Genomic DNA, 22,865 nt, shown 5'->3' on the forward strand with positions numbered 1-22,865 from the left:
GTAAGAAGCATATCAAGGTTCTAGCATGGCCCAGCCACTCTCCAGACCTGAACCCAATCGAAAATCTTTGGAGGGAGCTCAAACTCCGTGTTTCTCAGCGACAGCCCAGAAACCTGACTGATCTAGAGAAGATCTGTGTGGAGGAGTGGGCCAAGATCCCTCCTGCAGTGTGTGCAAACCTGGTGAAAAACTACAGGAAACGTTTGACCTCTGTAATAGCAAACAAAGGCTACTGTACTGTACTGTACTGTACCAAATATTAACATTCATTTTCTCAGGTGTTCAAATACTTATTAGCAGCTGTATCACACAAATAAATTGTTAAAAAAATCATGCATTGTGATTTCTGGATTTTTCTTTTTAGTTTATCTCTCTCACAGTGGACATGCACCTACGATGAAAATTTCAGACCCCTCCATGATTTCTAAGTGGGAGAAATAGCAAAATAGCAGGGTGTTCAAATACTTATTTTCTTCACTGTAATACATATACTTAATTTTGAATACACAAATATGCTACAATAACATCAGAACATAAAGTCATTGTACCTTGGAAAAAAGAATGAATATTGTGTATGGCTTCCATGAGCTTGGAGGACTGCATCCTTACGTCTTGGCAATGACTCAAATAAGTCATCTGGAATGGCCAAGAAAGCAGTCTTGCAGGACTCCCAGAGTTCATCAGGATTTTTCGGCTTCATCTTCCAAGCCTCCTCCTTCATCAACAACCAACAGCCTGAAATATCAAGAAATTCTCGCTGCCCATTACATTCCAAACCACAAGAAAGGGCAAATTGTGCTTCCTTCTCATACTTCAGCCTCCACATCCAAGTTCCTGAAAGCCAAGAAGGTCAAGGTGCTCCAGGATTGGCCAGCCCAGTCGCCAGACATGAACATTATTGAGCGTGTCTGGGGTAAGATGAAGGAGGAGGCTTGGAAGATGAAGCGGAAAAATCCTGATGAAGTCTGGGAGTCCTGCAAGACTGCTTTCTTGGCCATTCCAGATGAGTTATTTGAGTCATTGCCAAGATGTATGGATGCAGTCCTCCAAGCTCATGGAAGCCATACACAATATTAATTCTTTTTGCAAGGTACAATGACTTTATGTTCTGATGTTATTGTAGCATATTTGTGTATTCAAAATTAAGTATATGTATTATTTCTACATTTTTTTGTATGCGACAAGACTTTTGTCCAAGCAAAATCTGACCTTTATGTCCTAATGAAATGTTAAAACTCAATGAATGGTACAAAACTTTATTTTGATATAAAAAGCATCATCTAGAGGGCTTTGCCTTTCATATAAGTCATTTGTGATTCCAATTGAGCAACTACAAGTCAAGTTATTATTTGTTGTTCCTACAACTTGGATAAGCGACAAGACTTTTGTCAGGGACTGTATGTCCACAAAATGACGGCCTCGGCTTCAGCTCGTCAACTTCGACATCGTTTATGTACTGTGTATTGTCCTATTGTCGGAGCGAAACGCCACTATTCGTGCTTCAACGTGACTTGAAACTTTGATACTGACCTTGTAGCATTGCTTGTGTGGCGTCAGAGTTAGATGGCAACTCCGGTGTTCTCCGTCAGGGTGTTGGAACGCCGACTCGATGCCGAATGAGGTTGGCGCCAATGAAAACGATGCTGTTGAAAGACAAACAGTTTACTTGGGCACATTTTCACGGTCGTGGCGGTGTTAACTGTCAGTATTTTCAGCCCCATACCGTGGTAAGGGGCGGCCTGATTTCGTCAGGGAAAGAAACACGGTTGCCTGCTGCTTCCCGGCAACTTTCTTTTTCCACTACCCAGCAACGAGAGAACACACGAGATCCCCGCACTTCCTGGTTCACGCTCAACCCGGCCGACAATAGCTGGCCAAACACATGCCTGTAACAGTGTTGAAAAGTAGAAAAAAACAAAGCGATACACATGTTACATATTCTCAAGCATTTTCAATATATTCTCAAGCATTTTCGATAAAAAGTTTCAAAAATCACGTCTATTAGTTTTACAAACAGTAGTCGATGAATGTCCAACGGAGGTACGACTATGGCCTAGCATTTTAGCTTGAACATATACATCGTCGGTTGTTTTAACACGGCACCGATGTTGCAGCGTTTTTGACATCTCAAAACATGAAATAAACACGTACTTACGGCATTCCCTGTAGAATACTTGAGCTTGGCTGCAAACAGATTGACACGGCGTGATTGGGATGGTCGGCGCCATGTTCCGGACGAAACCAGGAAGTGCAAACAGGAAGTTGCAGCGCGGATGTGACGTCGTGTTTCACAATGATTTTACACACTATAACAAGAGAAATAATACTTTCTAAGTACTTAAATACTTTCTAATACTTTCCTGAAGCACCTTGGGCACCGTTCGTAGGGTGCTGTGAAAAAAGAGTTTTTATTTGATTAGTTGTATTTCACGTAACGTCATCGCTGACTGGCGGATCAGTACGGTGGCCTGTGACGGACATACATAGATGAAGTTGACTGTATTTGGGACTGACAAGTGTATGTTGAGAGCACACAAATGACACATGATACAAATAACATAGCCAAGATTGACATAAAAATAATTTTTAAGGAGAAGAAATGAAAGAATTGAGGCCCTTAATTGACATCCTCCCTCGCCCGCATCATAATCAGCAGTTCCTTGTCCTCTTCATAATGTAGAGTCGATAGGCGCACATCCCAGCGTGCTTTGCGGGACTGTCTATGAAAGAAATATCTGTTACATTACTTGTTTTAAGCCACGTAAATAGGTTATTCTTGCACACGACTATCCAAGTCTGTTGTAGATATATATAGAATAGATATATTGTGTTGATGTTTGATGGGGTTTTTTCATGACACCCTAACCCTAAACGTTATGATGGGCAATCATATACTGTGTTTTCTCAACGGTGAAGTTGTGGCTAAAGTAAGCTTTGTCTTACTCTGCTGAATATTGCGGCGGCGGCGGCGGCGGCGGCGGCGGCGACGGCGACGGCGACGACGACGACTAGAGAGCATAATGAAGACGGCGACGACGGCGACTACAGAGCATTATGAAGACGGCGGCGACGGCGACGGCGACGAGAGAGCATTATGAAGACGGCGGCCGCCGGCGACTAAAGAGCATTATTAAGGCGGCGGCCGCCGGCGACTAGAGAGCATTATTAAGGCGGCGGCCGCCGGCGACTAAAGAGCATTATTAAGGCGGCGGCCGCCGGCTACCAAAGAGCATTATTAAGGCGGCGGCCGCCGGCGAGCAGTCTGCAGCGGCCGGCGAGGAACGGAACCTGGGGCGGTGCCGGGTGGCGGCCGCCGGTGTCCGCGGGGCCGCCGCCCATGCGGGGCTCGGGCCGAGGCGGGGCCGCCGCCCATGCGGGGCTCGGGCCGAGGCGGGGCCGCCGCCCATGCGGGGCTCGGGCCGAGGCGGGGCCGCCGCCGAAGCGGGGCTCGGGCCGAGGCGGGGCCGCCGCCGAAGCGGGGCTCGGGCCGAGGCGGGGCCGCCGGCGAAGCGGGGCTCGGGCCGAGGCGGGGCCGCCCATGCGGGGCTCGGGCCGAGGCGGGGCCGCCCATGCGGGGCTCGGGCCGAGGCGGGGCCGCCCATGCGGGGCTCGGGCCGAGGCGGGGCCGCCCATGCGGGGCCCGGGCCGAGGCGGGGCCGCCCATGCGGGGCCCGGGCCGAGGCGGGGCCGCCGCGGGAGGCGGGGCCCGGGCCGAGGCGGGGCCGCCGCGGGAGGCGGGGCCCGGGCCGAGGCGGGCCCGGGGCGGGGCCCGGGGCGGGGCCCGGGGCGGGGCCCGGGCCGAGGCCGGGCCGCCGCGGGAGGCGGGGCCCGGGCCGCCGCGGGGGCGGGGGCCGGGCCGCCGCGGGAGGCGGGGCCCGGGCCGAGGCGGGGGCGGGGCCCGGGCCGAGGCGGGGGCGGGGCCCGGGCCGAGGCGGGGCCGCCGCGGGAGGCGGGGCCGCCTTCGGCGGCGGCGGGGCCCGGGCGGGGGCGGGGCCGCCGCGGGAGGCGGGGCCGCCTTCGGCGGCGGCGGGGCCCGGGCGGGGGCGGGGCCGCCGCGGGAGGCGGGGCCGCCTTCGGCGGCCTGGACCGAGGCGTGGCTTGGCCGCCGGGTAGGCGTGGCTTGGGCCGCCGGGTAGGCGTGGCTTGAGCCGTTCGGGACCCCAGCGAGGGCGGGGCCTCCGTGGGCCGCCGGTGGCAGCGGGGCCGTGAGCGTGTGGGATCCTCGGGACGTGGCCGGTGCAGCTGGGCGCCAGGCCACAAGCAATTTCATCAACCCAAACTGCAAAGTTGCGTCACATTGAATGGCAAGGTCTTAACATCCTTGCAGACCTTCTACCACAAAAGGCTGACAAATACTATAGGTAGCCCTGCGACTGTAGTGTCCTTAATAGGAGTCTATTTTACTATTTTCTTGTCATTTGGTGTAACTTACAACCTTTGTGTGACTATGTATTCGTATATGTTCAAACTTTACATTCCATCAGATAAAACTGAACCTTTCTGTCAATGGGCTGACATGGAATTGCCTTTTGTAATCAAAATCGTTATTCCTTTTGTCCACTACAGGCCGCCATAGTGATGAATACAAATAAAGCTTTGATGCTGTCAAAACATTATGGCTGACTCAACTGGCTGTGTCTCATTGTAGTGTGTGCATCGGCATGTCCTACTGAAAAAAAATTTAACAATTTAGCTCACAATGGCCAGTTCCCTTTAAGGAATAAACTTTTACAACACATGAGATTTAACTGGACACTTACATACAATATCCAACTGATAATTTATGTTGGCACACAGGTGAAGAGAAGAAATTAACTGCGAAAGACAGTACAGAAGCATAGTTATACAAACATCAGGACTTTGCCAGGTGAAACAACATTTCCCGGGTTAATCAGGACCTGTTGACATGAAAACACCATTGAAAATACTCCATTTCTTCAAATCGACTGACCTAATGCTAAAATATAAGAATTCCGACCGCTATGGTTAAGACAGACAGCCATCATCATGGCAATCGGAATGATTTCTTGTATCTTTAATGGTTGCTAATCCCTCAACTCAACAATCTACCAACCGGAAATGAATGAATGTTTGTAACCTCTGGCCACCTCTGATGGAACAAACTGTCTAGTCTGACTGCCTATAGGGGCGGAGTTCAACTTGTTCCATCATCGTTGAGATGGAAGACCAATGGAGTAGGAGGAGTTGCTTGGGAAGGTAAAAACACTGTCAGATAGGGTGATGAGTCTGACGATGAAAAATGAAGGTGCGCTGTTCAATGTTGTTAGCGGGTATGTCCCATGACCGGGATGGGAGTTGGAGGAAAAAGAGAAAAACTGGCTGGACGCCGATGAAGTCTTACAGAGCATTCCTGGAAGGGAAGGAGTTGTCATCGGGGCAACCTTGAATGGACCTGTTTGTGCAGGACATACAGATGATGAAGAGGTGATGGGCAGGTTAGCTATTCGGGAGAGGAACGCAGAAGGACAGATGGTGGTGGACTTTGCCAAAAGGATGGAAATGGCTGTAGTGAATGCTTTCTTCCGGAAGAGAGAAGAATATAGCGTGACCTGTAAGAGCGGGGGTAGGAGTCCACGGGTAGACTACATCTTGTGTAGACGCTGTCATCTGAAGGAGATCGTGACTGCAAAGTAGTGGGAGGTCAAAGTGTAGCCAGACGGCATAAGACGGTGGTGTGTAGAAGAACCCTCACGGTGAGGAAGACCGAGAGGGCAAAGGCAGAGCAGATGACCAAATGCTCAAATCTGAAACAAAAGTGTTATAGGACTTTTAGGCAGAAATTGTGACACGCTCTGGATGGTCGGGAGGTGCTTCCTGGATGACTGGACCATGAATGAGGAGGTGCGGGAGTGTATACGGCCAAAAAGGTTACCTAAGAACAAGTGGGACATGGAGAAGACTGAAGAGAGTAGAGGGGGAGTACAGAGAGATGAATGCTAAGGTGAAAGTAGAGGTAGGAAAGCCAAAACAAGAGGTCTATGAACAGCTTGAACAGTAAGGAGGGAGAGATGGATCCCTACAGGTTGGCGAGGCAGAGAGACGGACACGGGAAGGGCGTGCGGCAGGTTAGAGTGGTCAAGGATAGGAATGGAAGTGTACTGACAGATGCCGGTTATGGGTTGGGAGGATGGACAAAAAACATTTCAAAAGTCGATGAATGAGGAAAACAAGAAAGAAGGAAGAGTAGAAGAGGTATCTGCTGTGGACCTGGAAGTACCAAACATTGGTAAAGAGGAAGTGAGAAAAAAGAGATGAAGAGTAGGAAGGCACCAGATGGTAGTTATGGCATAGACTACTTGAAGCTAGGCTAAGGGCAGAGGTCACCATGTGGGAGCAGCAGTAGGGTTTCATGCCAAAAAATAAAAAAGAGTACTACAGATGCTGTATTGCTTTGAGAATGTTCATAGAGAAGTACAGAGAAGGTCGGAGGGAGCTGCATTGTGTCTTTGTAAATCTGGAGGGGGAAACATCAGAGGCCACGCACTCCTGCATCCAAAGACACAATTATGCATTGCGCTCATCAAACACCTTTGCCGCTACACCCCCCCACCCCCGGTGCAGATATGAGGATGCTGACGTTCTCGTTGGGATGGATAGGATCGTGAACAAGTTCATCTGAAAGACATTACATGTTAGAGACCTTGGACATAAAGTCAGAGAGGACAGACTGAGATGGTTGGGACAGAGAGAGTAGAGATAGTCAATATATCGGTAGAAGGATTCTGCCGGCCAAAGAGGAGCTTTATGGATGTAGTGAAGGAGGACATGAGGGTAGCGGGTGTGAGAAAGACACATGCGAAAGACAGGGTTGGATGGAGGCGGCTGATTTGCCGTGGCGACCCCTGAAGGGAAAAGCAGAAAGAAAAGAAGAAAAAGACACATATGCACACATATACACATCTCAAATTAAAAGGGACAAAATACAAAACACTCAAATATGAAAAAATATATACAAATTATAATTCTGTGTACCGATATGGACCCGACTGAAGGGGGTTGGACATCGGTGCCATACGGGACGCGCCGCGCCCGTACTCACATGATCCAACACAGGAGATTTGTCCCTCGGGAGTGACATTCCCTACTGGATGGGGCGAGTGCATTCCCTGGTGCCCCTTGGAGGAGGCGTGGGCACTCGGCCCTACACGCCTCACTCCAGGGGGTGATTTCCGTCCATCACACACATCGTGTGATGCCGGGCGTGATGACACAATGGAAGAGCACAATGTCGCCTTCATCAGGTTTATTTCAGCAACTGCAGGAAACAACATTGTGATGCATCGTTTCAAAATAGGAATGCCATCTTAAAGTGCCAAATCATTACAAAGAAAAAGGTTGGAAAAATATTGGTGGTTGTCTCCATACTTTTAAAGCATACAAATTCTTGGTTACATTTCAGAGAACAAAGTTACAAGTTCACAACTGAAAGCGCAAATGCTACAGCACTGCCAGCTCGTGTAGCTCGCTCCTCGACCCTTGACAAATACCATCGTCATGCTAACGTGGATCTTTACTTGTCATGGCTCACGGTTTGGCACAATGTAAACAACACACGTGAATAAAATCTCATCTCTACGTGAAACAAACATCTTTAAAATAGATTCTCCTTTCGTTTGGAAGTATTTACACACTCACACTATGTACATGTTTCAAGGTCAGCCACTCCATACGCGACCTTTACAAACGGACACGCCTGAGTTTTACAGCAAAGACCAGCCGTTCACGTCTACTTTGAATGTTTGTATGTTGTCCGGCAGGAGGCTTCAACACCCAGCGAGTTTCCTGAGACTACCTGTGATGCTAACAGGTCAAAATACTTCTTCTAAATCGATCTGAAAACACAAGGAGGCCGATCTTGTTTCGATATGACAACGCTAATTGGTTAACACTTTGAGCATACGGGAGGCGCTGTTACTCACTATCAGCCCTGGCTCGCCGACAGATATTTTAGTCAGCGGGTAAATTCATCTACTGATTCATTTCTTTCATTCATGGACTCGGAAGATTAAACAGTTCATACTGTCCGGCCATCCGTTTTTTACACCGCTTATCCTCACTATAGTGGTGGGGGTATGCTGGAGTCTATCCCGGCTGTCTTTGGGGGCGAGAGGCGGGGTACACCCTGTACCGGTGGCCGGCCGATCACAGGGCACGTATCGACAAACAACCGTTCCCACCCACATTCATACCTATGGACAATTTGGAGTGGCCGATCAAGCTAACAGCTAGCATGTTTTTGGAACTGGGGAGGAAAGCGGATTACCCGGAGAAAAGCCATGCACAGGGAGAACATGCTAACTCCACAAAAAGATGCCCGAGCAGAAAATCAAAGCCGGATCTTCTCGCTGTGTGGCCTACATGCTAAACACTCATCCGCCGCGCGGCCCAACATTCATACCCTGTGTCATGTGTATTTTGTAATTGGAATTTTGTCATCTTTTGAGACGCCTGTTTGATATTTGGAAATGAATGACTTGAATCCAGGACTGGCCGCAGCAGAGCCCCGCCAGGTGTCAACTAGCAGACGTGTGATGTCATTTAGCGTTGCAATGAGACAACGTTTAAAAAAATATCCCTCTGTCTTTGTTGATCGAAATGATCCAAAGACAACAAGGGAAAGAAGAAAAATAAGTCTTAATCATCATCACAAAAAGTACACAAAACCTGGGAGCCCTGAGCGTCGTCGACATGCTTGGTTGACACCAGACGTGCATCGCCTCCTGTTATTGCACAAGCGCCACCCATAGAGTGTCACAGTACACCTTCCCAGACAGAAATGACTAAACATTTGTTTACTTCTCTGCTGTCCTCCTCATTCATTAAGAAGAAAGACACGCCCCTGAGGTCAGAGGTTGACCTTTGAAGAGATAAATCATCCATCACTAGGCTCACCTCATCAGCTGGGTGGAGGTCAAACTGCGACTACATGTCGTCTGTGGTCAGGAAGGAGACAAGATGGCTGCCGAGCTTCGCCTGATTGGCTGCCTGTTAAGAAGCTTTTAACGTGTTCGCTGAGAGGGAGGAAGAGGAGGTGGGACGCGTCCTGGCATCTCTACGTGTCTCTGGGCTCCAGTTTGCAGGACAGGTCGAAGAGATGGTTCTGGTTGTCGATCACCTGCAGCTGTCGCACGTACGCTTTGGTCTGCAGGTGGGATGGCGACGTCTCCATATCCATGGCTACCAGAGGTGTCAAAACTTCATTAGCATTTATATTGTATGTGTGTCTGTCTGTGTGTGTGTGTGTGTGTGTGTGTGTGTGTGTTACCCAGCTGTCCACTACGGTATCTTCGTATGCTTCGCACCATGTCGGCAACTTTGTGCTGAATACAAAAAATGGCCAAAGGTAAATGCCACCATGTACCAACAACTGCAAAGCAATTTTTTTTTTTTTACCATCTTGTCAAAATTGACCAGCTGGCCGTGAAAAGTCTTACAACTCTCATGAAGAAAAGTCAAATCTGACAAGGAAACAAAAGAACAAATGTTGGTACTCCACACCTCAGTGTGCGTGTGCGTGTGCGTGTGCGTGTGCGTGTGCGTGTGCGTGTGCGTGTGCGTGTGCGTGTGCGTGTGCGTGCCTTTAAGCAGCAGAGGAGTGAAGGGGATGAGTGGAGGTCTCAGACTGGTGATCAGGTCTCTGTAGGACTTGTGGTTTCTGGAAGGATCCTGAGGTTTTACAAAAGAAAAGAAGACATCAGACGAGGGACGAAAAACAAAAACAACATTGAGTGAAGAAAAATAACCTCACAGCAATGCTTTCAAACTGCTGAAACTGTTTCCGGAACTTCCCTGGAAGACCCTGATGCGCGCACGTACATAGGTACGTGTGCATGGACACACACACACACACACACACACACACACACACACACACCACAACATCAGGTTTGTTCAATTGGAAAATAAAGTAATTGTTGATTCAATAAATAAATCAACTCTCTCATGATCAGCAGGTCTAATGGTCTACCAAGTCTGCACTACTGGAACGAGACCTTTATCCAGGGTACCGCTATAGATTCTTCCAATGAAAGAAAATGACTTAGACCGGTAGAAATGATGAAAAACGTAAACAACCTCCGACGTGGTCATCACATTTGAGCAGGCGTTGGAAGTGCGAACATGACCTCAGCGTGTTGTGTGACGTGACATTACCTCCCAGGTAAGCCGCAGTCTGCTGAGGGCGGGGTTGTCGAGGCCGAGCAGCACAGCGAGGAAGGACAGAAGGTCCTGCTGCTGTTTACAGCTGAAACACATGACCATGGCAGCTTGGTCACATGACGATGTCCAGAGAACACAAGGCCCACATGTACGTTTATGCACGTTTGGATAAGTACTTAAAGTCATTTTCTAACAAAGAGGTCAAATTGAAATACATCTGTAATATGAGGAAAATTATCTCAATTTAGTACAACAGAGTTGGAAAAAAGTTGAGAATATTTTATAAAAAAGAATGGTTAGAGAATTGACAAACCTAATTTTGGGAAAGTTATGATGCAACAATAAAGAAAATCATCATGGGAACAAAGTCACCATATTACCAGAAGCGCATTTGGGAAAATGACATAAGATGAAAGTTGGAATATTCTTCCAAAGGTTATTTAAGAAGAAATATATTTGGAAAATAAAACGGCAACATTTTGCAAAAAGGGAAGGTGATATTAATCTGCTTTTTCACAGAGTGACGAAGCTGAGATGAATGACATATGGCTTCTAAGCACATACGGATACGTGGGTGGCCCTGGCTGGAAAGCCGAGTCTACCCTGCTGTAGCACATCTGCGGCGCCACAAAGCGCCGTGTTCTTGCGGCAGATTATGACATTAAGGTTGGGGGACTCACAGCGCTGCGATCTTGATGAACTTGCGGAGCAGTTGGACTCGTTTTGGCAGGGAGTGACACTGCAGGATCTCGGTGGCAACCCAGTGCTGGACCTCACTGCAGCGCTGCAGTACCAGCTCCAGGTTGAGGGGGCGCCAGCGGGACTGCTCTCCATGAAACACGTAACACACAAACTCCACCTACAATGGGGGACAAGGCAGACGAGACTCACAGAAGCGGTCTTGCTGTCAGAGTGTCACTGGTATTGTTTATTGTGACAGTCAGGTGGCGTGTGTGCATGGACCGTGCGTGTGCACGTGGGACTTGCTGCTCCGACCTCGTGCACGCAGCTGAAGAGCTCCCAGTCAAACGCCACCAGCTGGTTGGCCACTTCCTCTGCTGACATGTCATGAAGTTTGCTGTCTCCGGGTGTCCAGTGGATCTCCTCGGGAAGAGGAAGCTGTTGGAACAGGAAGTGACATGATACACACAAAGCCAGCCCTTTCTGACAATAACCCAGATGTCATAAAGCTTCCCGGCCTGCAGCGGACTCTGCTTCTAGATCCATACTGAGCTTCATGCCAAGAAGCCAAACTGAAAGAAGCAGGAAGTTTGCAGTGGCGATGCCAAAAAGACCTTTTCTGGTACCACTCACCAGCGACTCCAGTTCAGAGGGTTCACAGGTGAACAGGTGAGTGTTGACCCCCAAAGTGGTGAAGACGGCCTTGTCACTGGGCCGAAACACTGCCTTTTCTGCACATGCACACACAAGAACGCAGGTAACCATAACCATTGACGCCAACGTTACATCATTTAGGGAAAGTGTGACGTAGAATGAGGACAATTTGAAGACTAGGAAGTCGTCACGGTGAGTCATGTGACTACGTCAGGGCCGTTGATTGGGGGGGGGGGGGGGGCAAACGGGTATCTTGTCTTACATTAGTTTGACCCGGGCCCGGCAAAGCTGTCAACGGCCCTGGACGACGTCACAGTCCAAGCCAGTCAAGCCAGCGGTGAAATGGGAACTAGCAGCTTGTGTCAGCTGACCTCCAGCCGACGTGACCGCCACCAGGATGAGGTTTCCGGGAAGAAGCGGCTGCTCATCGCTGTACTGCAGCTTTTCTCGAACCAGAGCCAGGATGTCTCCCACACGGCAGGACAGGCGACTGCGGATGGTGACGTAGGAATGATCGGGAGTGTAGACCCTGCAGAAGACTGGCAACGTAGATGCACAGCGTTAGCTTAACATGCCACCGTTCTAGATGAAACAGGTCTAGTCAAGAAATGCCGCACTCTCATCAGAGCCTCTGAACGCCTCCCTGGGCTGCAGACAGGCGTCGATTCGTCGAAAGTGTCTGAAGAGCGGTCGCACTTGCTTCCTTCTGCTTTCCTTCTCCTCGTCACAGCTGACAAAACACACACACACACACACACACACTCGCAATTCAAACCACTTCATTTATCTAGCGCATTTTATAAAAGCACTGCACGTAAGACCTGATTCATATATCAACCCCTATACCCATTACATTACCAAAGTGGGGTTCCTTTGTAGTTGGGAAGCACTTTGGGCGTGTGACCAATCACAGCAGAGTGGGTGTTGCCCGAGGCAGGCAGTGGGTGGAATAAATTAAACAGTCCGTTTTGGCGGGAGGCACAAATCCAAGGAAAGAAAGCCGACATAGGTACAGAATCTCAAAAGTTTTCTGTGCAGGTTATTGTGTTTAGTAGCCGACCGAGTAAATACATGAACGCTCAATCTCCTCACCATGACAGCCTTTCATTCATCTTTAAAATCTGCCACGGCGCCATGTCATCAACGCGGCTTGTTTACGTTTTATCATTTCTCCCGGTACAAGTCATTTCCTTATTGGAAAAATCTTTAGCAGACTTGGCAGTAACATTAACAGCCACTACAGCTGCCCAGCTCAGTGGCTGGAGGTTGTCGGGGTTCACACCACCCGAAGTACCCGGAGGGAGAAGAGGCCGGAGAATACAACGCTCCTCGTGTTGCCCAGTAATGGACATTAACGCAGTTTGTTTGGCCCATCAAACTCTTGTTTCACACACAATGTCCTAGATTTGAAGTGATCCCTGACCATCATACACCAGCAGAGGTGTTATGAGGTCCATGGTCCTCATAACAAACGACAAAACAAACATAAAACCAATCACAGTGAGCTGTGGGAAGCGGCGAGCCAGACACACTGGTGCCATCTTACCCACCATTTGAACACATGAGTGTGTGTGTGTGTGTGTGTGTGTGTGTGTGTGTGTGTGTGTGCACGTACGGGCAGTGTAAAATTTCTGTCCAGCGTTGCAGTTTGACCACGTCGTCCACCAGCTCGGGATGACAACTCAGTTCCTGAAGCACGCACCCGTACAACTCCTCCACACACACACACACACACACACACACACAGAGAGTCATGATGTGTGTAGTCACACCTGTGTATAGTTGTGTAGTGTTGTGTGTATCACCTTGGGGAACTTGTCGCCCTCCTCTTGCAGGAGTTCTCGGTACGTGTCGAGGTATCGGAAGGCAACACTGAGGACCGCCCGCTTCCTGTGCACGGCATCCAGGCCCCCTCCTTCTCTGTCATCCTTTTCACCACCTGGCCCTGGCCCCTCCCCCACATGCACAGAAAATCTGAGAGTGGTAGTGAAGGAGTTTACCCTCAGTTTTGTCTGCCAGGCTAGGAGTGAAAACATCACAGTCCACATGTTTGTGTGTGGTCGTGCACATGGAGGATACTGCTGCAGTAGAACTTGCTGGAAGGTGTCTGCCGTCAGGAAGATGGGATGGGTCAGCATGAAGTCGTCCAACAACGTCTCTATACACAAACACACACATACACACACACACACACATCATGATTTTAAATCACATACCCACGGCCCTCCGCCCTCTTACCTGAGCACCTCCCGGGCTTGCCCCCCCTCCGGAGACGTCTCCCTGAAGAACGGAACCACACGCGACAGGCTGGCCCTTCGCCGCGATGACCGGCAGGCATGCAAAACTCGGCACAACACCGGTCAACTTTCTTTTTCGACGAGCCAGCAACGACAGAACAGCGCGCCCCCGCGCGCGCGCACACACACGAGATCCCCGCACTTCCTGGTTCACGCTCAACCCGCCCCACATAACTGGCCAAACACATGCCTGCAACAGCGTTGAAAACTTAAAAAAATTAAGCAATATACATGTAATATATTCTCAAGCATTTTCTATAAAGAGTTTCAACAATCACGCCTCTTAGTTTTACAAACAGTAGACGGCATTCCCTCTAGAATACTTCAGCTTGGCTGCCAACAGATTGACACAGCGTAATTGGGATCGTCGGCGCCATGTTCCGGACGAAACCAGGAAGTGCAAACAGGAAGTTACAGCGCGGATGGACGTCGTGTTTCACAATGATTTTGCACACTATAACAAGAGAAATAATACTTTATACTCCTGAAGCACCTTGGGCTCTTTCGTAGGGTGCTGTAAAAAAGGAGGTATTATTTGATTTGTTGGATTTCACGTAACGTCACCGCTGACTGGCGGATCAGTACGGTGGCCTGTGACGGACATACATAAATGATATCACCCTCTATCGCCCTCCTGTGGCCACTTTGAAAACACACAAACGTCTTTTTGAAGTGTACTGTATTTTGGACTAACAAGTATGTTTAGTTTAGTTGTCAGCAGTAGACGGTCAAGGACAGGACCAACAGTTGCCCTACATAATACCACGTTACAATACAAGTTTTAACATGTGCAGGAAGACTGAATACATGCAGGTCTTTGGAATCATACGTCTACTGACAGAATTTTGCAATATATTTGTAGTTGCGCACTCAGAAAGGCATTAGGACAACAGGAAAGGGGCAGCTGAGAGACAAAGTTCACATTGCAAAAAAAAAAGGTCAACATGACCTTTGGTCAATGATGTGTCAACCTTCGGGTCTTAGCACTGTGTTTACATGAAATCCCAGCAAATTCCAACATGTCTCAGTGGCTTTTTAGCGTTACCGTGTCTTTACTGACATTTTTGACTTTGGATCTGCTGGTGACAGAAATCTCCAGTCTCAAAACACCACATCAGGACCCAAGCCAGACTAACTGTGAGTAAAGAAAATTAAAGACAAAGTCCTTTTCCACATTTCCCATCAGTATTCTGTTTCATGACTTTAAGCTGCCGTCTCATCGGCAGCTGTGCTGGTACTACACTCCTACGCTTTCCAGTGTTGTGATACACCAGCAGTAGGGGTCCCCATTTCACTGATTTTTTTTCCCCAGGAGATTTGGAATAATCTGTATAGTCTTTTTCTTGCTTTCTTTTTTGCTAATACGGGTTACAAGTTGCTAGTTACCGGCAGGCATAGCAGAGGACAACTATTTGGGGGCTTTTGTCAATGTGGCAAAGACGTAAGCGAGCAAGCACACACATAGCGCTGAATGAGATTCAATTTATTAACATCATTATTATTTATTAGTGATTAACATTTGTGCTTGTGTTTCTCAAAGATGACTTGCAATTAAAACCCAAGTTGTCATACTTCCATGTTACTGAAGACACCAGAGACCAGACCAACAAAGGGGTGATAAAGTGTGTGTAAAAAGGGTGTTTTTCTGTTTGTCTATGTCTCTGTAAAAGAGTGTTTGGAAGTGAAGTATAAGCTATAGCGTGACTGAACTACAGTGTTGAGTGCAGTGCTAGTTCTGTAAACAACTGACCGTTCTTGGGACCTTTGTAAGGTACGTCTCAAAATCGTCTACTTATCTGTGATTACTTATGAGTTAACTATGAACAATATTTAATTAATCGCAATGAATATATTTGAATTGTTTGACAACCCTAGTTTCAACCTAACCGTAGTATCTCCCTATCTCAGTTTATGATACCCGTTTGGTGGACGGAGAAAGCCACTGCACAGGTCAGCTTGAATTAAAACATCAGAAAACATGGCGATTCCTGACTGTGCCCCAGAGAAGCAGATTGGCCAATGTGGCACAGGTGGTCTGCAGGCAAATGGACTGTGGCTCTCTCGTCTCCATTCAACACAAAAGCAACAATGACCATCGACCAGCATGGGAGGTCCAGTTCTTGTGCCGTGGCTTGGAATCCACCCTGATGGAGTGTGACGACCACATGGGAGCACGCAGGAGAGTGCAGGGAAGAAATTCAACTTCGGACATCATGGAAGTCGTCTGCTCAGGTGAATGGCTGCATGGAATGTCATTCTAAGCAGCTTTGTATCCTCTGAAATGCCACAAACTATAACCTATTCATTAAAAACATCTCCATGAAACTAGCTTTATGCTCAAAACCTTGTCTTCCTGCTTTGTTACAGACTCGTTGAGGCTTGTGGGCAATGGCCACCTTTGTTCCGGCGAGGTGGAGGTTAAGACAGATCAAGGCTGGGCTGCGGTGTGTGAGGAAGGTTTTGACCTTGCAGCTAAAACCCTGGTCTGCAGGGAGCTGGGCTGTGGGCCCCCGTCACCTTTTTATGGCGCGTTTGGAAAACAAGAGGAAAAACGGCTGCTTTCTCTCAGGAAGTTCCACTGCAAAGGCAATGAGACTCGCCTCCAGGACTGTGCCAACTCAACGCATGAGGACTGTAAACCAGCTTCTGCAGTTAGATGCGAAGGTGCTCATCTATTTCATTTACAGTACATTTCATTCAGAGATGCAATTTAATACAGTTTTTATGGGGTTATGGGGTACGGGATGTGTGTGTGTGTGAGTGTGTGGAGGGGGACAGAACCAAAAAATAATTGAGAACCACAGGTGTAATCAAACACTGACATCTTAAAAAGTGGAATATCCATTAATACAGCTCACTAATAATTCTTATGCTAATGCCCAAAAATGGCTCCCAGGCCACACTGAGAACACCCCTGCCATAAAGGCTTAGACTCAACTGGCAAGCGACTGATACAAGTCCCAGAATCCACTGCTGTAGATAGTGTTCGTTAGCAATGTCACTCCTTCGTCCTAACATGATAATTGTAAGTGTTTATTTTTGTGTCTACCCGTGAAAACAGCACAAAATGCCAGTATGCTAACATTAGCATGCTAGCAATGCTAACAGGCTAACACCTAGCATTATAGCGCATTGTACCGAGAAGGCAAAATGTTAATTTTGTGGCACCTGGTAAAATATATCTATTTTTGAATAGCTCTCTTTTCAAGTCCTACTGGACAAATAACAAAAATGATAATTGGTGAATTGGTTCCAAACTGAATTTCCGCAAAGTATGATTCCTTATTGACTAATTGAATATTTTTTTAGCGACTACACCAAAAAACGTGTTTCCAACCTTCTAAATATGTTTCTGAACCCTCTAGACATTAAATAACACTACTATACTCATTTTTATAGTTGGATTTCCCAGTGTCCCTGCTGATAAAACCAGCATCAACCAGCTACCAGCATGACCACCAAGACCAGTATATGTTGTGTATATGTTGTGTTTTTGTGCTGGTATGCTGGTCTCCAGACCAGCATAGACCAGCATAATTTCCATGCTGGCATATGTTGTTTTTTTCAGCAAGGATAGTAGACATAATATGCCATTTAAGACATATGTAAGTGTTCTGGTGGGAGGGCAGGTTTGGGGCGGTTTGGAAGTGACGTCGGGGGTTGAAAGTTGAGTTTTAGCTCAGCGTGGGTTATGGCCCGTAGCCCATATTAGGAATTAGTGTGCCTGTTGTGCCATAATTCAAACCTGCAACAAAAGCCTGTTGGTGCACACAAGTCTGGTGCTTGTGTGTCTTACAAAACATTACAGCAACATTACCTCACCTCGTGATGAGCGTAGATTACGACATATCATAACAACGTCTTTGAATGGCTTATTTGTGTTACCATATTTCACCATTTTTGTGCTAATTTGCTTTTATCCAGAAAATATGTAATATTTGCTTTAATACGCGTTAATTTACTTTTTCAGGCTTCTGATCAGCCACCGTGTGCATAAAAGGTGTTTTTATGTGTGTGAATTGCCAAATTGTCATGTCACTGACTGTTTGGGTTCAGTTGAGCAGGCTTTCCAACTGGTGGGAGGAGACAACAGATGTGCTGGTATCGTGGAGGGAAAGGATGCTGGAGAGTGGAGGCCAATGGCAGATAAATGGCGGCAATGGAGAACAGAACACTTGGCTCAGCTCTGCATCCAGCTGGACTGTGGAAGTCTTATTTCAACAGCATGGCATTTTCTACCCAGTGGAATGGCTGTCTGGGAGCTGGACTCCTTCTGCAATGACCACAGCACATCCATTTGTACGTCATGGGAGCCTGACGGATCAGACCATTTGATGACTGTGAATTGTTCAGGTAATAAAATAGGCATCTACATTGACGACGGGCTTGAAAAGGATTTGAAAGTAGCAGAAACGTTATGTATATAAATAAACCCACACTCGGAAAGACAGGGTTAGGTTTAGGGTTGCCAACTTGCCATTTTTCAAAATCCTTGTATAATTTTGTGATTTTGGTTTAATTTAGTAATTTTGATATAACCAAAATAAAACATGGGACACATTTAAAAAAAAATATATATATATATAACTAAAAAATATACAAAAAAATATATTGGGATCAACAAACTTTTAATTTATTTTAATGTAATGTAATTTAATTTAATTACAATACAACACAATGTAACAATACATTTCTTCCTTGCCACTGTGTGCTTTAGTGAAAAATATGCATATTTAAGGTATATGTGGCCAGAATTAAGGGTTTTCAAGTATAAAAATGCTTAAATTAAGTTAAATACAAATACAAGGCATTCAGAAGTTGCATTTTTGAATGAGATGTAGTATTCTACACCGGTCACAAGGTGTCACTAATGTTACTGTAATGTTCACTGAGACACACAAAAGGCTTTTGTGCATGTACATTTGTGATTCAGTATTCAAGGCCCCACAAATTCTCTAATTTTATTTCATTTATTATTTCATTCTAATTTATTCTTGACCAGTTTCTGGTAATGAAGATGTGATATGGATTTTGGTCTGTATTGATGTCTTTGCAGTCAGCGTGCAACTCCTGGCAGGGCGGGGCAGATGCTCAGGCAATGTGATGGTGAGGTCTTCCCAGTCCTGGTGGCCAATGTGTGGCTCGGTCTTCAGTGCAGAGGATGCATTGGTTGTATGTCGGGAACTTGCTTGTGGGGTTCCCCGGGATTATCACAACAGGATGTCCAGCGGGCAAAATATCCAGCAGTGGAGTCCTGCCTTTAAATGTGAAGGCAGGGAGCAGACACTCCAGGAATGTCCCTTTCTGTCCTTCAACGCCACCAAAGAGAATTGTGACAAAGTTTACATGACCTGCATAAGTACAGTAATCACATTACAAGTCTCTTTCGGAAAGAAATGGAAAAACCTGATTCTGTCTTCTTCTTTAACAGATTATCCAGTAAAACCAGACGCAATTGTGCACACTGCACACACTGACGGAAGACATGTCCTCAAAGGCCATCGCTTTGCCATCACCTGCAGGCACAACTCGCCTTACTCTATACGCTCCTTCCGCCTAAAAACAGGCATCCACACGGAACACCCCACTGAGTGGACGGAAGCAGCGGCTGATAATTCCGCCACCTTCCTTTTCCCGGCTGCCCAGGAGTCCCACAAGGGTGTCTACTATTGCGACTACAACTATGAGCTCAGTCCAGCTACTTTCTCTGAACAGAAGGCAATATCTCTCACCATTCAAGGTAAGCGCGACAGAAAAAGCACAATGCTTTTTAGTCATATACAATACTATTAGCCGCTTGAGTTCTGGGATGACACTGCTGTTGACCAGGATGGCTGCCCCTTTGATTTCAGAGCCCCATGACTTGAGGTTGGTGGAGAGAGGGAGTCAGTGTGCTGGCAATCTTGAGCTAAAACACGACAAAGACTGGAGACCAGTCAGTTACCAGAACAACTGGAGTCTGAAGGAAGCAGCAGTGGTGTGCAGACAGCTCGGGTGCGGTTTGGTTGTTTCAACGACCAAACAGTCAATAACATCGGCTCCTATACCTGTGTGGCGTTTTTATTCTGATTGTGAGGGTTCTGAGCTTGCACTGATGGACTGCGGGACTGTGAGCCACCAGCATTCCTATTGGGCTGTTCAAGTTATCTGCAATGGTAAGAATAAGCATGCAGTAGACAATCACAGAGCGAGCCACACCCATGAATTTTATTGAAATAAATGCATCGGTGTAATGTTTCTTTGCAGATATCCTGCCTCAGCCGAATATTTCCTTCTTCTCTGGCTACACTGGTGACACGCAGCAGGACGTGAAGCTCCTCCAGGGCTACAGCTACACCATCACATGCTCTGTGGAGCCACGTTACCATGAAGGTCACTTCAGCCTGAATTTCAGTAACTTCAAGCAGACTGTCAGCCGGAGCCTACCATCTGTCAAGCACTCTGCCCGCTTTGTGTTTCCAACCGCTAACGCGTCACACACCGGAAACTACACTTGTGTTTATCACAACTTTGTTTTTGGTCAGAATTTCTCCTCTGTGAGCCGCGGTCTCTCTCTTCGCATCACAGGTAGGAGAAACTTACCAAGCATGTCTTGCAACATGGATCGTATGAGCTTACCTGCCTTCCCGTGCTTTCTAGATGATGTAGATCTATTTTTGGATGATGGAGAGCCGAGACATAATGAGAGCGTCTCCTGTGCTGGAAAGTTGTTTGTGCGCCGTGAGGATGAGATGAGGATGCTGAGTGCAGAGTCGTCATCCTGGGGTCTGAAGCATGCTTCCGTGGTGTGTCGACAGTTGGGATGTGGTGCCGCCCTCTCCACCAATGCCACCAATCTTCCCTACAAGGAAGCCATGTGGCGTTTCTTCTCAGACTGCAATGGATCCGAGTCTGCTCTGATGGACTGTGGAAGCGTTGCTCGTTGGTTTTCCTCCTCAGGTGTTGTGGTGGTTTGCTCCAGTCAGTCACGTGGGGTAAACGCTGTATAGCCTAAGAAGCCCACTGTGCTAGTGATTCCTTTTATTGACTCGACACACTCAAGTCACCCATTCGAGTTGCATCCGTGTCTTTGTTAATGTTACGGGTCCCAGGATATGGCACCACAGTAGCAAGATACAGTAGTCTGTAAGGACAGATATGGGTGGACAGCAGTGAGGACACGGAGCAGCAACATCTTCGTCCAGATTGCGTCTCTTTATTAAACTTGATTCATTTCAAGAATTACAATGTACAATATGTATACAATATACAATAGTTGGTCACGAGTGTGTGCAGGAGCCCAATAACTACCTTCAATGAATCTGCCTGTGAGACAAGGCTGAGGGCCATCTAAACCCAAAATGGCCGCCATACGGTAACAACTGTCGTCTAAACTGCATCTGGCCGTACGTTACTAATAAGCTTGCTCTATTTTTAAAAAACAGCTTAACAATATCATATGAGCTATCAAATATGCTTCCCTTCAACGAAATGGGAATTTACAGAGGTTGAATTCGTTCCTCTTAACAACAACTGACCTGTAAGGACAGATATGGGTGGACAGCAGTGAGGACACGGAGCAGCAACATCTTCGTCCAGATTGCGTCTGAGCGTAGGCGGAAGTCCACGCCTCAATGCAATCTTGGCACAACAGCTCCCGAGACAAAGGTTCCACCTGAGTACTGCCCCCACTGTGTGATATTATTTGTTTTACATTTTTTTCACCGTATAAAGTCATAAAAAAATAGATGTGTATATTTGCTTTTTTTTTGTGTGTATGACACAAACCAATATTTTATATGGATATATATTTTCGCTTTTTTAATCAATCAGTGAAACTCCAGCATTTGTTGAGTCTGTGAAAATTGATTCAACCCATGAGTCAGCGATATTTCATCTACATTGAGTATTTGAGTCATTAAAATTCAAGTCTTTGTCTAGTACTCATGAGTCAGTGAAACTGGTCTTCGAGTACTTGAGTCTGTGAAACTCCAGCCTTAATCTAGTACCCATGAGGAAGTGAGACTCGAGTCTTGATCAATCTGTGAGTCAGCAAAACTTCAGTCTTCATGTAGTACCCGTGAGTCAGTGGAACGAGCCTTCGTCAACCTGTTAGTCAGTAAAACATAAGTCTTTGTCCACCCTTGGTTCAGTGAAATTTGAGTCTTCAAGTACCAGTGAATCGGTGAAGCTTCAGTCCAGCTAGCACCCATGAGTTAGTGAAATCGAGTTTTCTTTGAGTACTTGTCAGTAAAACCAGAGTCTTCAAGCAGCCGTGAGCCACATCTGAGCATTTGGCAACTTGTGAGTCAGTGAAACTTGTGTTCGTCAACCTGTCAATCGGTGAAACTTGAGTCTGTCTTGCAAACCCATGAATTGGTGAAAATTGGTTCATTTAGCACCCGAGATGAAAATAAAGCCAAAGGTTAATGGTCTCCATTTGCCTCGTCAGGCCAAAAAGGGGCAGAATGAAGAAGTGTTGTTGTTGTATTTTATTATAATTATTGTTATATTTGAGTACATTGATTTAATTCTAGAAGCTACAAGAAAAACATCATGAGAAGAACTCCTTCAATAAAAATATGAAAATGGTTTGGCCTGTGAATGACGAGTGACTGGGCCAAGGCGTGTCCCGTGTCATGCCCAAAGGCAGCTGGGATAGGCTCCAGCTTCTCTGAGGCAGTTTAAACCTGTCCTGCAGTAGTTCTTTTATAAATGCACATTTGATTTATATGACTTAGCTTACTTTCATGTATATGCTTGCTATTATATTAGTGTGTAACTTGACACTGGGCTGTAGTTTATCCTGTCGCCAACCCATTGGGCACGCACTGTAGTGACCTAATTTCACCGATAGAGGGCTCTGGAGACCGCATAATCATTTTCAAGCTCCAAATCGGACAAGCACGTAGTGTGATGTTTTCTATTGACCTTTAACGCACCGTTCGAGAATCGAGTAGCCAAACTTATTAAATGTACTGCCTACGTCAGTGGTCATCATCCTTAATGCCAACAGACAAGGCTGGTTGAATGTTATCTTGGATTTCTTCTTTCTTCTTATAGTGGTCTGTCTCA

The 22,865-nt window shown here is 47.0% G+C and overlaps 2 protein-coding genes and 1 long non-coding RNA gene across 10 annotated transcripts; 1 reads left to right on the top strand and 2 right to left on the bottom strand.

Annotated features, from left to right (window-relative positions):
* Positions 1 to 273: 273 nt before the first annotated feature.
* Positions 274 to 2,931, bottom strand: LOC131097570 (uncharacterized). Its single transcript, XR_009116474.1, has 4 exons — positions 2,156 to 2,931; positions 1,724 to 1,886; positions 1,531 to 1,643; positions 274 to 424 (listed from the first exon to the last, which is right to left on the bottom strand). It is a non-coding gene; the product is annotated as an uncharacterized LOC131097570 (long non-coding RNA).
* Positions 2,932 to 4,761: 1,830 nt separating this feature from the next.
* Positions 4,762 to 20,998, bottom strand: LOC131131438 (rap guanine nucleotide exchange factor-like 1). 3 transcript variants are annotated; one of them, XR_009130193.1, is made up of 16 exons: positions 13,753 to 18,359; positions 13,594 to 13,672; positions 13,320 to 13,488; positions 13,130 to 13,227; positions 12,132 to 12,244; positions 11,886 to 12,053; positions 11,494 to 11,591; positions 11,176 to 11,298; positions 10,860 to 11,038; positions 10,174 to 10,264; positions 9,770 to 9,820; positions 9,600 to 9,687; positions 9,415 to 9,479; positions 9,287 to 9,341; positions 5,571 to 9,198; positions 4,762 to 5,413 (listed from the first exon to the last, which is right to left on the bottom strand). XR_009130193.1 is itself a non-coding variant. In XM_058076164.1 (15 exons), exons 2-15 carry the CDS (start codon positions 13,650 to 13,652, stop codon positions 9,074 to 9,076), a joined length of 1,482 nt encoding a protein of 493 aa, XP_057932147.1. In that variant the 5' UTR covers positions 13,653 to 13,672; positions 20,430 to 20,998; the 3' UTR covers positions 4,762 to 9,073. The 3 variants fall into 3 exon arrangements, 2 of the variants coding, with proteins under 2 accessions (XP_057932147.1, XP_057932137.1); XM_058076164.1 differs by lacking the exon at positions 13,753 to 18,359 and adding an exon at positions 20,430 to 20,998 and having other exon boundaries at positions 4,762 to 9,198; XM_058076154.1 differs by having other exon boundaries at positions 4,762 to 9,198.
* LOC131131407 (scavenger receptor cysteine-rich type 1 protein M130-like) lies at positions 14,765 to 22,546 on the top strand. Of its 6 annotated transcripts, none has more exons than XM_058076111.1 (9): positions 14,766 to 14,948; positions 15,720 to 16,043; positions 16,179 to 16,475; positions 17,868 to 18,164; positions 18,868 to 19,170; positions 19,243 to 19,551; positions 19,664 to 19,966; positions 20,058 to 20,378; positions 20,451 to 22,540. In XM_058076111.1, the coding sequence occupies exons 1-9, from the start codon at positions 14,831 to 14,833 to the stop codon at positions 20,798 to 20,800; spliced, it is 2,622 nt and encodes an 873-aa protein (XP_057932094.1). In that variant the 5' UTR covers positions 14,766 to 14,830; the 3' UTR covers positions 20,801 to 22,540. The 6 variants fall into 6 exon arrangements, with proteins under 6 accessions (XP_057932086.1, XP_057932094.1, XP_057932103.1 ...); XM_058076137.1 differs by adding an exon at positions 15,482 to 15,582 and having other exon boundaries at positions 14,820 to 14,948; positions 18,868 to 19,551; positions 20,451 to 22,546; XM_058076103.1 differs by having other exon boundaries at positions 14,765 to 14,948; positions 18,868 to 19,551; positions 20,451 to 22,546.
* The last annotated feature ends 319 nt before the right edge of the window (positions 22,547 to 22,865 follow it).

This window comes from Doryrhamphus excisus, chromosome 1, assembly GCF_030265055.1.
Source record: "Doryrhamphus excisus isolate RoL2022-K1 chromosome 1, RoL_Dexc_1.0, whole genome shotgun sequence".
Taxonomy (NCBI): Eukaryota; Metazoa; Chordata; class Actinopteri; order Syngnathiformes; family Syngnathidae; genus Doryrhamphus; species Doryrhamphus excisus.